The 14,353-nt window shown below is 45.0% G+C and overlaps 1 protein-coding gene across 1 annotated transcript in view; it reads left to right on the top strand.

Annotated features, from left to right (window-relative positions):
* Window positions 1–14,353, top strand: part of NKPD1 (NTPase KAP family P-loop domain containing 1) — a 138,227-nt gene that overhangs the window by 99,801 nt on the left and 24,073 nt on the right. The window contains exon 3 of the mRNA XM_078662193.1: window positions 539–673. Coding sequence (XP_078518319.1) covers window positions 539–673 — 135 coding nt within the window. The remainder of the gene's footprint in view (window positions 1–538; window positions 674–14,353) is intronic.

The following is a 14,353-nucleotide window of genomic DNA, read 5'->3' as shown; positions in this document are numbered from 1 at the left end:
GCCTTTGCTGGGTCGAAATATTATTTGTATACCAAAATTAAAAAGCATGGATTTGGGATGAAAATGTCTATATTTTCAGACCTCAGAAGATGATGATTGGAGAAAAATTGTTCTTTTAGAAAATTAATTCAAAGATATTATTTGAGTTGGAGAGATTTATTATTCCTATCATGATGTTGGTGCTGGGGTATTTTTAACTATGAATGTTTTGTATTACCCATGCAGATGTATTCAAAATTGATAGTGCTGTTTTACTTTATGGCAAGCAACCCTGCCTAATGCACTGCTGTGATCACTGCTGGCAGTCGTGGATGGGGTGCTCACTGTTAGATCACTAGCATCAGTAGTTCTTAGCTCTTATTACAGAACGGTTTGGAGAGCCCTGATGTAAATGTTTAAATCAAGACTATATATATACTCTATACTCTATGTGCCTAAATAATCAACCATTACTTGCCAAGAACACTTCTTTACGTAAAATACCCATGTGTACATTCATATGTACAAATATCACATTTTGTTCCCGGATTTCTTTTAGTGGGAAAGCAGACAGAGGATGACATTTACTGTGCCTGCCTCTCAAAGGCCCTGTGCCACGTCTCTACACCAGTTACTGTGGGTTTCTATGCACCATTTGGAAGCAGGGTCTACATGCTGTTGGACAGGATAACAAGTAAGTGTGGTCACATAAAGTAACAAAGCATGATTCATGAGCTTTGCTCCTATGGGTCTCACCAATGAATGCCAAAGTACAAGATTGGATCACATGGTTTTGTTCATACAAATGACGTTATCAATAGCTGTGGGTTAATCACATAGTCCTGTACTAATTTAATCAATTGGCCATCTTGAGAGCTGTCTGGTAATAGGGGTGAGGTGACAGTAGGGGGTTATGCGATAACCTGTATGATTCTGAATAGGTGGGATTCTTGGGCTTCTTGGAAGTGGTTAGGTAATGGGGGAATTTGATGCCAGATCCCCTAAACAAGTCTCATATTGGGGTCCCTTGAGAATTGAGAGGTAATGGGAACCATCTCTATCCCTTGCACCAATTGTGTCAAGTGGCCTTCTTGAGTATTGATAAATTGTCAGGTACTGAAAGGAGATTCTGACATCTCTGAGTGAGATTGATTGGGTAGGGGTTTTCAGAGCTGGCACGTAATGTAGAACGTTGAATGACCCTCTATGATTCTCATCATGTGTCCTCCTTAAAATATTGTAGTGCGGTGGCATACAATCGCTCTCTTCATATCCTCCATCTTGACTAATTTTATGTAATGTTAAAAAGACTTGTAGAGTGTCATAGTTGCCCCAACTTCTGAGCTCCCGCGCTTGCACAACAGCCAGACACTCCTGAGCTCACAAGCCCGAACCGCCAGATGACGCGGGCACCGCTCTGTCTCCTACATGACCTAAGGCACGCACAAGAGGCGTCAGGGTCTCTCACCGGAAGCACCTTATTTGGCAGGTCAGCCGGCTACCACGATATTTTACAACACGTCCTTTGAGACACCGGATCTTTCACACCGGCACCTAATTAGTCAATTTTGGCCTTAATTACCTAGTGCTGACACTATATATTGCCGGATGCCAAACCAATCATTCTACATCGAGGAGAGGAGGAGCACACACATAGGCGCAGCAGCCGAGATCGCATCACGTAACAGTAAGAGTGTGAATGTGTGAGAGAATGTGTCACCACTTGTTTCTTTTTCTGGTACTTCCATTCTGAAAATACTATGGAACCTCATCTGTGTTCACTTAGCAACTACCAACATCTTGTAAACACCTGGCATTTTGTTGTTTTTTTCTCCTCATTATTTTATTTTGCTTAGCTCTTGCCCAAAGGGGTCTCCTGCCCTCACCCTCTTATAGGGCACTCTGTCCCATCCCTAGGGTAAGCAGTGTGGAGAAAGTCCTCTCCATTTTTCTTCTAGTGCATAGATGTCTGACACTAATTTCTGCACGGTTGTATGACATTACAACGCATGCTAATACATCGCATGCCATTACATCGCGGTTTTTACAACGACTTGCGTTGGAGGGCGCTAGACTTAGGAGTAGTATAATTTACTATTCCAACTCCTGTCTACATACAGTAGGGAAGGTGTTGGATAGTAAATTATACTATTCCTTGTCTTAGAGCGCCATCCAGCGCAAGTCGTTGTAACGACTTACGTTCTAAAAACCGCGATGTAATGGCATTGCGATGTAATGACCGCATTGTAAACGACGTTGCCCTTTCTGCACTCATAGCCACTCACAAATAGTGTTCCGTGCATGAGGCTGAGTGTTAATCCTTTTCTATGTCATGTCCAATCTTTTGCTACATATTTTCATGTTATTTCTTTCAGGCTTTAGATTCCGAGGCCATTTCGCAGTGGAGTGGGATCCTGTTCTCCCCACACAGTTGATACCCTCTCACCACAGTTTGGTAAGAGCGGAGCCCGTAGTTTTTCTCACTTAGGTGGTGATGAATGCCGCGGACCCTACTGGGCCACCTGGCAGAAACATGTTTACTCTTTAACATTGGTGGGGGGACAATTACATCCCCACCACACCGATCACCCTATTTTTAAACACCATATAGATGCCAGCAATATTAAATTTAATTTGACATCTGTAATGGATTTTCAAACTCACTTTTTTCTGTAAGGGCCCCCACTTAGTTTAGAAGTGCATCCCTGCCGTCAGGTGCATGCCCGCCCTCTATCAAACCGATTTTTTAGAAGGTGAGGACTGGTCTATGATGAAGCATGACACCAGGTGGTGTGTGAGACCTGTCCTTCACTTTTTGTGAGATGTCTGCACTCATGAACTAGGAAGCATTTGCGCTTAGATCCCTTCACTGGAAGCAGCTCTGTTGCGTTTAAACACTCATACAATACTATCACAGAAAGGGAGGAACCTAATAATGGAAGAAACAAAGCTGTAAAAACCCATGTCTTAATTAATTTCCTGAAGCTGAGAGGGTTTTGTGTTTCCTACGGTAAAAGGACAGTTTGTTCCTTAAGGCTGGAGCCATGGCATGGAAGGAGTACTGTCCTGCTTTTTCCCTCTTGTTCTGGGGAAGACAGATAGATTGAGGTCAGCTAAGTAGAGGGGCCTGATGGCAGGAAAGGTGTAAGTAGTCCCGCAAGGATGTGAGCTCCTTGAGGATGTAGGATTTTGTTGGCTATGCACAGTGTTTTAAAATGCACATACTTATCTATAGAGAGACAGTCGCAGTTCTGGAGGAACCCTGAGGCTGAACACAATTTTGGAAGGGAGAAGAGCAGCGTAGCTGTGGCATTTTGAGCGATCTGGAGCCTTTTGTAGCTGATTTGTTGTCCCCTAGGGAGATTTTTATTTTATTTTTAAAGTTTTGTATAACGCGAACATGACCCAAGTGGGTATCAGAGCGCTTTACATACGAAATGAGGACGACATAGTTAAATAGCTGTTGGAGAGAAAGCATAAACATATATATCAGGAAAACAATAGTATATTGGCAGGCACACTGAGGTCAAGCATATGCCACGTAGAGTATTAAGCAGCAAAAGAAGATGGGAGACAAGAGGAGCGAAACTTCTAGTTCAGCGCAGAGTTCAAAAGTAAGGCTTTCACTTCTCTTTTGAAGGCAAATGTTGAGGGAATCAGTCTTGTTTCCACAGGTAGGGAGCTCCATATTCTTGGAGCTATTCCAGAGAATGTACGACTGTAGGTTTTCATTTTTTTTTATTTCTTCGGCTTGAGCAGAAGTGTGCTGGTGCTCCTAGAGGGCTGGGAGGCTCCTGATAGTTCGAGCTTATTTGCCAGGTAAAGGGGAGTGTTGTAATGTATCGCTCTATGAGACATACATGCAATTTTTAACTGGATCCTTGAGTCAAACGGAAGCCAGTTGAGCGGTTTCAGGTCCGGAGAGATGTGGTTGGTTTTCCTAGAGCCAGTGATGAGTCTAGTCGCTGCATTTAGCGATGCTCCGTATTCTAGTCTGGAGATGACTAATGCTTGCACCGCAGATTTGAAGTCATCTTGGGGAAGGTGGGGTTTGAGTTTTCTTAGGATGCTCAATGGTAGTTACCTCCATTGGTAGATGCTCTAATGTGATCCTGCATGTTGTGGTTCTTATCGAGCACAATTCCTAGTGATTTAGTGGAATCAATGGTGTGAGGCGTGCAGTTCAGAGTGTAGTATTCTCCTAATCAGTTCTGGAATGCTGAGTTATGGTATTGTGTAATAGCATTCCATTTCAGAAGGGGTTTTCAAATGTGGGACAGTTGGTTCTTGTTTAATAAATCAGATGATTTTGTTGACATCTTGTGTGAAAAATATCCTTCAGTCTTTAGCAACAATCTTGGACAGATTAAAGATTTCACTCATCTTATTACGGTTAAGGAGGGTGCATAGCATTCCATTTCAGAAGGGGTTTTCAAATATGGGACAGTTGGTTCTTGTTTAACCAAGGTGACGCTGCTGCTGCGCAGCACCTGCTTATTATTAATCAACTTCACCGAAAGAACAGACTTGTGGTATTTTAATTACTACACAGAGCTGAGAGGTTTTTAAGATATTTCTAGCCAATTGTGGCTTGCTTAGCGGGAGAAATGAGGAGAAATTCAGTTTTAAGTGCGTTTAGTTTGAGGTGGTTGGATGTTAGCCAATTAAGAGTTTTGAGCAGTGTTCCATTGAGTGACTTGATATCTTCAGGGGAGGCGATTTTCATGTACAGTTGGGTGTCATCCGTCTTCATGTGATATTGGATGTTTGAGTCTTTGAGGATTAAAGTGAGTGGTTCCATGAAGAGGTTGAAGAGCGTGGGGGAGAGCGAGAATCCCTGGGGGACACTCAGCGAGCAGGGACTGGCGTTGAATAGTGTTTGATTGGATTTGATTCTCTGAGTTCTATTGTTGAGAAAAGAGGCAAACCATTTTAGAACAGTGCCTGAGAGCCCCATCGTACATTCCAATAAGCTCAGTAGATTGTCATGTTTGACAGTGTCAAAAGCTGATGAGAGATCAAGTAGTATGAGTAGGCAAGACTCATTCTTGTCAAGCAGGGTGAGCGCGTCGTCAACTATATCAGTGATGGCTGGTTCTGTGCTGTGGCTGGGACAGAAGCCCAATTGGAATTGGTTGAGCAGTTGAAATTGCTCAATGTGTTTGCGCAGTTGTTCATGTACACATTTCTCAAGTGGTTTTGCCAGGGTAGGGATGTTTGTGATTGTCCTATAGTTATTCAAGTCTTCAGGGTCTGCTGTGGGTTTTTTGAGAATGGGGGAAACACGGCCCTTCTTTAGGCAGTCAGGGATCACACCTTGCAGGAGAGACGCATTGATGATCTTGGACCAGAGTGGGACCAGTGATCCTATCATTTCTTTAAAGAAGTTAGAGGGGAGGGGATCGTTGAAGTGATTTGAGGTTTCAGGGTTGAGAGGATGCTGAAGATGGCAGCGTCATTGATGGGTGTGAATTGACTCCAAGAGGCACTGTTTTGAGTGGAGTGACTGGGCGGAATAGGAGGGGACGAGTGTAAGGAGGAGTCAAGAGAGGGTGAGAGATCAATCAGGGCAGACTTTAGATCTGATTAGATCTTACTCCCCCTTTCAAGGAAGAAGTCGGCAATGTCATTGCAGTTAGGCTGAGGGCAGGAGATGAGAGGGGATTGATTAGGAGTGGTATTGGATTGTGACTTATTCTGCTCAAATAACCTTTTCGGGTGATTTTTGGCTTTGTCCAGTTGTGATTTGAAGAAGGTTGCTTTCACCTTTCTGATGAGTTTGTTGTATCTACTCCTTTTTAGTCTTAGGATTTTTAGTAGGTCAATGGATGGAGCGGATCTCCAAGCGCGTTCTGCCAGTCTCATGCTGCGTCTGTCAGCATTTAGGCTGTCGTTGAACCATGGTTTGGAGTCTTTGATGGCTTTTCTTTTTAGTTTAAGGGGGGCAGTTGCATTCAGGGAGGACTACATGGAGTTGTTATAGTGCTTCGTGAGGTCATGCACGTCAGTCATGTTTGCAGGCGGCAGTAGGGATATATTGCAGCAAGCTATAAGCTCATTAACATTTGAATTTTTGAGCATTCTTTTCCAATGTCTTTGTTTTACTGGCTGTGATGTTTTGGGGGTCCAATTTTCTAGGATACTGAAGGTGATCAGGTGATGGTCAGACCAGTAACAGGGGAGGACAGATTCAAGCTGTATGGCGTTGGGATTGGAGATGATTAGATCGAGGGTCGATCCTAAATTGTGTGTGGGTTTGTCACAGAATTGAGTCAAGCAGAGGTCAGTTAGGAAGTTTTTAGGACTGTTTACCGCCTGGCCTTGTGGGTCATTCCAGTGAAGATTGAAGTCATCAAGGAAGATCTGGGGGCAATGTCGTCCCTGATTGGAGGAGATGGTTTCCATAGTTTGTTCAATTAGAGGGAGGTTGTCACCTGGAGGGTGAAAGAAGATGTGCATGCTGCATAAGGGCCTATGATTGCTAGTGATGTCTATGGATAAATATTCACAGGATGAGAGATTTGCCAAAGGGGACTGTTGTGCTGAGAGAGAGTTGTGGTAGATACAGGCTATGCCACCACCCGTTTTCTTAACACGATCAAGTCTGATAATGTTGTGGCTTGGAGGGACTAGAATGTCAAGGGTTGGACCTGAGGAGTTGGTGAACCAAGTTTCAGTGAGAATAAGGAGGTCTAGATCCTGGGCGAGGATGAGATCGGCAAGGTCCGTGGCATGTTTCACCGCTGATCTACAGTTGAGTAACATGCATTTCAGGTGTGGTTTGTGGCCAGTAAGGGGCTGTGTAATGGGGATCTGTGTGAGGTTATTAATGTTTAATGCATTGGCGTTGAGGCTGGGAGCTCTATGTGGGTTGGAGGTGATGCTTTGTATTGCCATCGTTTTGCCACACTTGGGCTTATTTGATCAGGTGCCATTGCAGGGGAGGTTTGTGCCATTCCAGTGGGGAAGGAGATGCCTGTAAGTGAGGAGTTGTAGGCTTGGAGGAGGGAGAGAATTTCTTATTCAGATAGATGATTTTTGGATCTGGCAGGTCTAGATTGAGCGTTGGCATAGGGAGTGGAAATCCAGTCTTGGCTTGGGGTTTCTGCCCAGCGTCACATGGTACCCTGGGGGAAGGAGATGGTATATAGAAGTGAGGCCTGATCAAATGCCGGAACCCCTGCGAGGTCTTGTTGGAGGCGAGGTCAAGTGCCAGGTCTGGGGTGATGTTAAGAAGATTTTGAATGCCAGCTTTGAGTTTTAGAAGTTCTCTGTTAATTTCTCTGAGCTTAGATGCAGGATCATACTGTGGTTCATAGTTCTTGTGGAGGGGAGGAGGGGGGTTGTTCGCTAGGGTAGAGGCAGACTGGTCCCTGGAGAGGGAACGATGGTGAGGGGGCGTCTCTTGCAGAGGATTTCCGTCTCTGCTGAGCTGGAGAGCACGATAATATAGCGCTAGAGTTGGCATGAGGCCATGGTTTGGGTGGAGGGGGCAAAAGGTTTGAACGTCGAGGATTAGAGAGTGAGCTGGGTCTTTTGGTGTTGAGGGGGAAAAGGGGTAAAGTATTCACGGAGGGGTGTGGACGAGCCTGCTGGGTAAAGAGAGAATTATGTGGGATAGGGCCTGCTGTGGAGAGGGGGCAATATCTAGGACAGAGCTAGTAGGAAGGGCCTGCTGTGGAGAAGGGGAGTTGTGTGGAAGAGAGCCAGGAGTGAGGGAAATGAAGTGACGGGGATCAGGCTTGGGATATCTTTTGCTCCAGTATTAAGGGAGTGGCTATATTTCGATACGTATCTTCGTGAGACTGTGGGTGAGTCTGTGGGGCCCAGATTTGGCAAAGCTGGGGATGTATTTGTGTTATTGAGTGTAGACGGGGCAATCAACAGGTGGTTGCGGCAACTTAGAGAGAGATCTAGACGGTCCTGTGGCATGGTTAGTGGAATGACGTTCCTAGAGTGATTTGGAGTGTCAAGTGATTTTTTAATGAAGGAGAATCTGTCATCAAATAGGTTCAGGTTCCGATCGGAGGCTTGAATTTGGAAATTCCCATTGTTGTATATGGATATATTGGCATTAGCACTGAAAGTGGGTGATGACTCAACTAGGAGTCTTATACCGTGAGGAAATTTCTTAGCTGAGGCGATTCTGAGTAAAGTTTGGAATGCCGTTCTCCACTGCGCTCTTCTTTTCGTATAGAAGATCAGGTTATTGGTACTGGCTCCTTTTTTGGACAGAAGTATGGGTCAGAGATAAGGGTTTCAGGATTGGCTTTGAGTAGTGTATGTTTCATAGATTTAGTCATGTTTTTGAAGAGGTTGGTCGGATAGTTGATTATGTAGCTGTTTTTGCCTCTCTTCTCAAGCCTGGGGTCCCGACTGCATTAGGCGCTGGGGGGGCATCGTGGAGACAGAAAGGGTTGTGATTATAAGCTGGGAGGAAGGAATGTATAGGTTACCCGAGTAGAGTCCTCACTGAGGATGGGTCTAGTAAGGCGGGGTCATTAGTGGGCAGTGTCATTCCAGGGTAAGATGGTCTCCTCATGAATGAGGTAGTTAGTGGACAGGAGGAACAGTGTTCTGCCCTTGCCATGTATGAATAACAGAAGCATAGCTAAGGTTGCTATGAGCATAGGTGGCAAAGGAGGGCTAGTGCCCTTGCCAAGAGTGGCTAGTGAGAGTCGAGAAAAGTGTGGCTTGGTAGACCGGGGAGAGGGGACAAGGAAAGGGGCACCGAGCGAGGGCCACAATTCAGGTCTGCAAGGTTGTGTCGGGGAGAGGAATTCAGTGAGAGGCCAATTTAGGTGGGGCAAAAATTGTGCGAAGATGGGCCCTAGGCCTGCCACAGGGAGTGAGGGGGAGCAGGATCAAGTAGGAACGAGGGAATGCTCGTCATTCCAGTGCCATAGTGAGATAGCAAACAGATGGGCATGGAGAGGACTGCGTGATCTTAGTGGGATTGAATTGGCTGGTCCCAACTTTTGGGCATTAATAGGCCCTAGGCCTGCCACAAGGAGTGTAGACTGCAGCGGTCTAAGTGATCCAGACTTATCTGCTACCAGACCAGGAGAGGGTGGCCTCCAACGCGGTCTTTGTGCTTGAGGATGTGCACGTAATTAAGGAGCGGCCATTTTGGATGTCTAAGGTTTCCTGAAATGGTGGGATCCTGCATACGGTCATTTAGTCCACTGAAGGAGAGCAGGGTGAGGGCACTTACCCTATCTTGCCTTATAGCCCAAGAGCCCAAGGGAGTCCAGGGGGCCTGAGGTGCTTCGTCCGGTCTTACGCGAGTCGGGTGGGGGTCTGTTTTTGTAGTCTGCCAAATCGGTCGGTGGTAGGAGCGGCAACGGGGTCACATGCAACTGAGCCAATGCATCCTTGTTGCTCATGCAGCCTTCACATCGAGAGCTGAATCTGTGAGGGTGGCAGGGGCTTAGCGATCTTCAGACCCCAAAGAGCGGCAAAACAAAGAAGAGGCAAACACAGAAACGGCCTGCACAGTGCGGGTGGCAGGGGCTTAGCGATCATCAGACCCCACACAGAGGCAAAACAAAGCAGAGGCAGAAACAGAAACAGCCTGCAAGGTGCGGGTGGCAGGGGGGCTGCAGGGTGGCTTAGAGATCATCAGAGCCAACGCAGAGGGCAAACAAATCACAAATCACAGAATCAGTGATTGAATGATAGTCTTCCTAATCAAGCGATAAAAAAAACAATGATTGGTTCGAGGCCTCTCAAGAAACCGAAGCAGGTACCTACAAGTGAGTTGCCTTGGAACTCAAAAGACAGTATCATCCATCCATAGGCTTAGGCTCTTTATGACCAGTTTGGGCTTAAGAGGGGGTCCAAAGCTTACCGGCCACCAGTGGTCTCCCCTGAGGTGGGTGTGTTTTCTCAGCAGGGGGATTTCAGTTTTGCCAGCGTTTAGCTTTAGGCAGTTACTATTCATCCACTTTGCAATAGCAACCAATCCTTTCTGAAGTTTGGCCATGTCTTGAGTTACGTTAGCTCAAAGTAAAAGAATAAGTTAGGTATGATCCGCGCAAGATACCAGTGAGATCCCAAATGATTTCACGACATGTTCTAAACGTTGAACATAAATCTTATAAAAGATCGGGCTCAGCGAGGACCCCTGAGGGAAGCTATGTTAGAAAACTGTGAGATGTACATGGAGGAGATACTACTTGAAAGGAACGCTCACTTAAAAGGATGTAAGACAGGTTAGGACTGTCACTCGTATCCCTATATCATGTAATCTTTGCAGGAGCATCTTTTGGGACACCGTGTAAAATGCAGCGCTCAAATCCAGCAGATTAAGAGCCGATTATCTGCCTTCATTTTAGGCACTGGAAAGTGTCTCTGACACCACTAAGTGTGCAGATTCTGTGCTATGAGAAGGTCTGAAAGCATTTTGGGAAATGTCCAAAACGTTGTTCTTCTAGCTATGGACATATTTCTCAGCCACCTTGGCTAAAATAGGTAGAAAAGAGATGGGAAGATGGGTTTCTGGTTTCGCTGGGTTGAGGGAAAATGTATTTAGCAGGGGTATTACTTTGACGAGCTTCCAGGCACTCAGCACTGTGGCAGAGATAAGAGAGAGATTGATGTTTTTTTAAAGGATGAAAGTAAGAAGTCTTGGAGTTTTAGGATAAGGTTGGGTCGAAAAGGGTCATCGGGGAACATGATTTTACTTGATTGCAGATGGCATGTAAGAAGGCAGAATTGAATAGGGCTAATGCATTTAATTCGGCCCTCTGGGCTGAGGCCTCCGACAGACAAACTCTATCCAACGAAGCTAGCATATGGTTTGAAGAAAAGTGTGAGCAGATGTCATTTACTTTTCCAGGAAAGCAGTCTGCAAGTTTTTTGCAGTGACTGTTAGAAGCCTCAATGGGCTCGGCTGATAAATACGGTTTCATTAAGCTGTTGACTAGGGTAAACATTTCTTTTGACGGATCCATACTATTGCAAATTTTGTTATAGAAGAACTCAACACAGGCTTTCTTGGTCATTTTATGGTATGAGTTTAAGAATTTCTTATATTGCGCTTTGACAGAAATTTCATAGCTCTTCCTCCATGAAAATTCAAGCACTTTGCATCAGTTTTTTTTACACCAAAAAGAGTTTCATTGAACCATAGGGACAAGGGTTTCTTTTTGACCCGGCCTTGACGAGCAGGGATAAAAACTTTGAGGGCAGAGATGAGCCTAGTCTTTTGCTTGTTTTTGGCAGCCTCCACATTAGAGTCTAAATGACGGTGATTAGTATGGATATAATTCCCAAATTCCTGTAGATCAATTTCTGCCATTGTCTTTTCATGGTAGTGTTGGTGGCCGTGGTGCTTTCTTGGAGGGCGCTATTGAGAGTCATGGGTACCATGCAATGGCCTGTCCAGGACATGGGCCACCGAGCGGAAACACATGAATTGCTTAAATTAGAAAAATCGGTGTCTAGAAGGTGACTGGTTGCATGTGTAGCTCCTAAAACAAATTGCGACAGTTGCATGGCTGCTAGGTTCTCCAGAAAATTGCAAACTTCACTGTCATGAACTGAGTCAAAGTGCAGGTTCTGATCACCAATAATATTGAAATTAGAGTGCTTTATCACTAGAGGGGCAAAGTAGTCTGTGAGTGCTTCTCTGGAAGCCTTAGGCAGGCCCGGGGGTCAATCAATTTGCAGCCCTGTGAAGGTGAAGTTGTTGTTGATGGAAATTCTGAACCAAGCACTTTCACTATCTTGAATTGTGCATGGTGCCAGCCAGCATCTAATAGCCAACTGATACACAGTGGCTATGCCGCCTCCTCTGCCGTTGGCTCTGTTGACCAGGGGTAAGTGCTAATGCCGGCTCTGCTACTGTGAACTGCCCTAGTCGAGTTTCAGTAAGGAACAATATATCGGGTAGGTGGTCTTGGATGATATCAAAAATATTAGATTGAATGCGAACTAAAGAGTGGCAGTTGATGCTAAATAGTTTGAAGGATGTGGAGCTGGAATTCAGGAGTCTGTAGATGCTAAATGCATCTTCCTTTATAACCCAAGAGAGCAAACAGTTATTGTATGGAACTTGCATTCGAGAAAAAAGCTTGGAAGGTGAGTAGACTATCCTATTTTTAGGAGAAGTGCTAGGGTTCCTGGCCCCTTCCAGGTGCAGACGGGCTTGCTTTTGGTGTGCCAGCGGCGTGTCTGCGCATCGGATCTTATTTTAAGCTCGATGCTTTGATTGAGATTTGGCATGTGGTGGCCAACTAGACTGGTATCGGGAATTCAATTGGCGGCCCCACTTAGAATACTGGCCGAAATTCCCACACACTTCTGCTAGCCCGATTCTCCTAGAAAGAGTGGATACAGGTAAGTGCAAAGTGCAAATACAGTGGATATTTGTAAAAACAGCCCGCCCTCCTCAAAACGCATTTTGTAGTATATTTAGTATATTAAAAATCAAATTCAATCGTATTTAAAAAACCAGCCCGCTTTCTCCAAGTCCTAGTGCAGTGTGAAGTGTGAAAACGTGGTTAGTTGCAATAAGCACAGCACAATTTTAAAAGATGAAGCAGTTTCAAAATATACAGAAACAATCAAAGGAAAGGTTTTCTAAAATAGAGGGGGAGACCTCAATAAAGTGCAGGTATTGTTAAAGTACCATTAGCAATGGTGTTGCGTCTGCACATCAGAGCCCTTTTTAATCTTGATGCCTCGATTGAGATATTGCATGTGGCGGTATAGGTGAAATCTAGATAAAAAGAACTGCACATTAGTCCACGTCATTAGAGGTAGCAGTGGGTCTGAGACGATCTGGTGGGTACCAACTGATAAATGCATTATACACAATTATATACAGGTATGCTGCCCAGGGGGTCACTCAGACTGTTGCTGATGATTGGGTATCAAAAAGGTGCACAGCATTTGATAGTTTAGGATCTTCTTGTGGTATGAAGTAGACCTTTTGTGCAAGAATGTAGAGATGTCATGGCTCTCAGTTCCATGGATAAGGTGTTTCAATGTGGGAGTTCTTTGTATAGGATGAATAGGTGTCTAGGGTACCTAAAGTTATTAGGTGTAGCAGTAAGGTGTGTAGCTACAGCTGTTGCAGGTAAGGTTGGAGATGAAAAGCCAGGCTGATTTGAGAACCGGGGGATACATCTAAAGCAGAGCATGTACTTTGCTAAATGTCAGGCTGCCTGATGGTGTTATAGAAGTTGTGGGTGGTTAACATCGGTGGCCATATTATGCATACGGTGCATTTTTTTTCATTGCGCTGGGCGCACCATTTCAAAGGTGCGCCCGGCCCAATGATGTAAAATGCAGTGTATTATGATGGCAGCCTTGAACTTGCGTTGCCCTAAGTGCGTATTCATGTAAACAACAGAGTGGCTGCTTTGAAGCCGCTCTATGTTTTCACAGTGCAGGCGGCAACCCGCTGCACCTTGAATGGGGAATAGAGATCCCATTGTAGGTGGGTGCAGTGAGTGTCTGCACCCACCTGCAAGAGGATGTCTGAGGGGCCCCTGGAAACCCCTTTGCCCCATCCAGAGGGATGCCATCAATGGCTGCGGTCCCTTCTGTAATACCAAAGTGCCCCTAGGGTGCGGAAAGCAGGCGCTAATGCCCGTTGTGCCTCTAGGGCACTTGTATTCTATGGTTCAAGATTGCAAAGAGCAAATATGGTTTAGCTGAGAAGTTTTTTTAACGTTGGTAGAGGACTGACAAGGGTCACCAACATAGAGAATACTGCAGTAATCCTGCTTATTCAGGACCAGAACAGAGATTAGAGTCTTAGCAGCGTGACCATCTACATGCTAAGAAGATGAAGGGTAGCAGTTATTGCACTGGAGATAAAATATAATAGCCTCCTGCATCCGTCACCAGTGTTCTGTGACATTCCTGGCTTGTGATGAACCATATGAGGATGTTGATGAGGTATTTCAAAAGGAAATAGCATTGTTGCAGGTGTGGAGGGGATGTACATTATCTCAGTTGAGCATAAGATGAAGGACCATCTAATTGGTGGACGATTGTGATAGGTGACAGTAGGAAGTGAAAGATGGAAAAGACAAGAACATTTCAATATCAGCTGAAAACAGAAGTTACAGCAGCACAAACAAGGACATGATGTGGCCAAGGTAGGTTGTGTGAAGTAAGAAGACAGGGGTTCAGAGGTCCAGTCCTTGAAGAATCTTACGTGGAGGTTGTGAAGAGATGGGAAAGAGCCAAAGAAAAGCAAGGCAATGGGCAGTTTTTCTGGGGCCTTAATTGAGATATAGTCACAGTTTCTAAAACAATGAAAACTCTTGATCAATGTCTGACAGGGACTCAGGAGACAACACATCACAGTGACCAGCTGCGAAAAACATATAATTAAGAGTAGAGGGGTCAATTAAAT

The sequence above is a fragment of the Lissotriton helveticus genome, chromosome 9 (assembly GCF_964261635.1).
Source record: "Lissotriton helveticus chromosome 9, aLisHel1.1, whole genome shotgun sequence".
NCBI lineage: Eukaryota > Metazoa > Chordata > Amphibia > Caudata > Salamandridae > Lissotriton > Lissotriton helveticus.
This window is presented reverse-complemented; position numbering and strand designations above follow the sequence as displayed.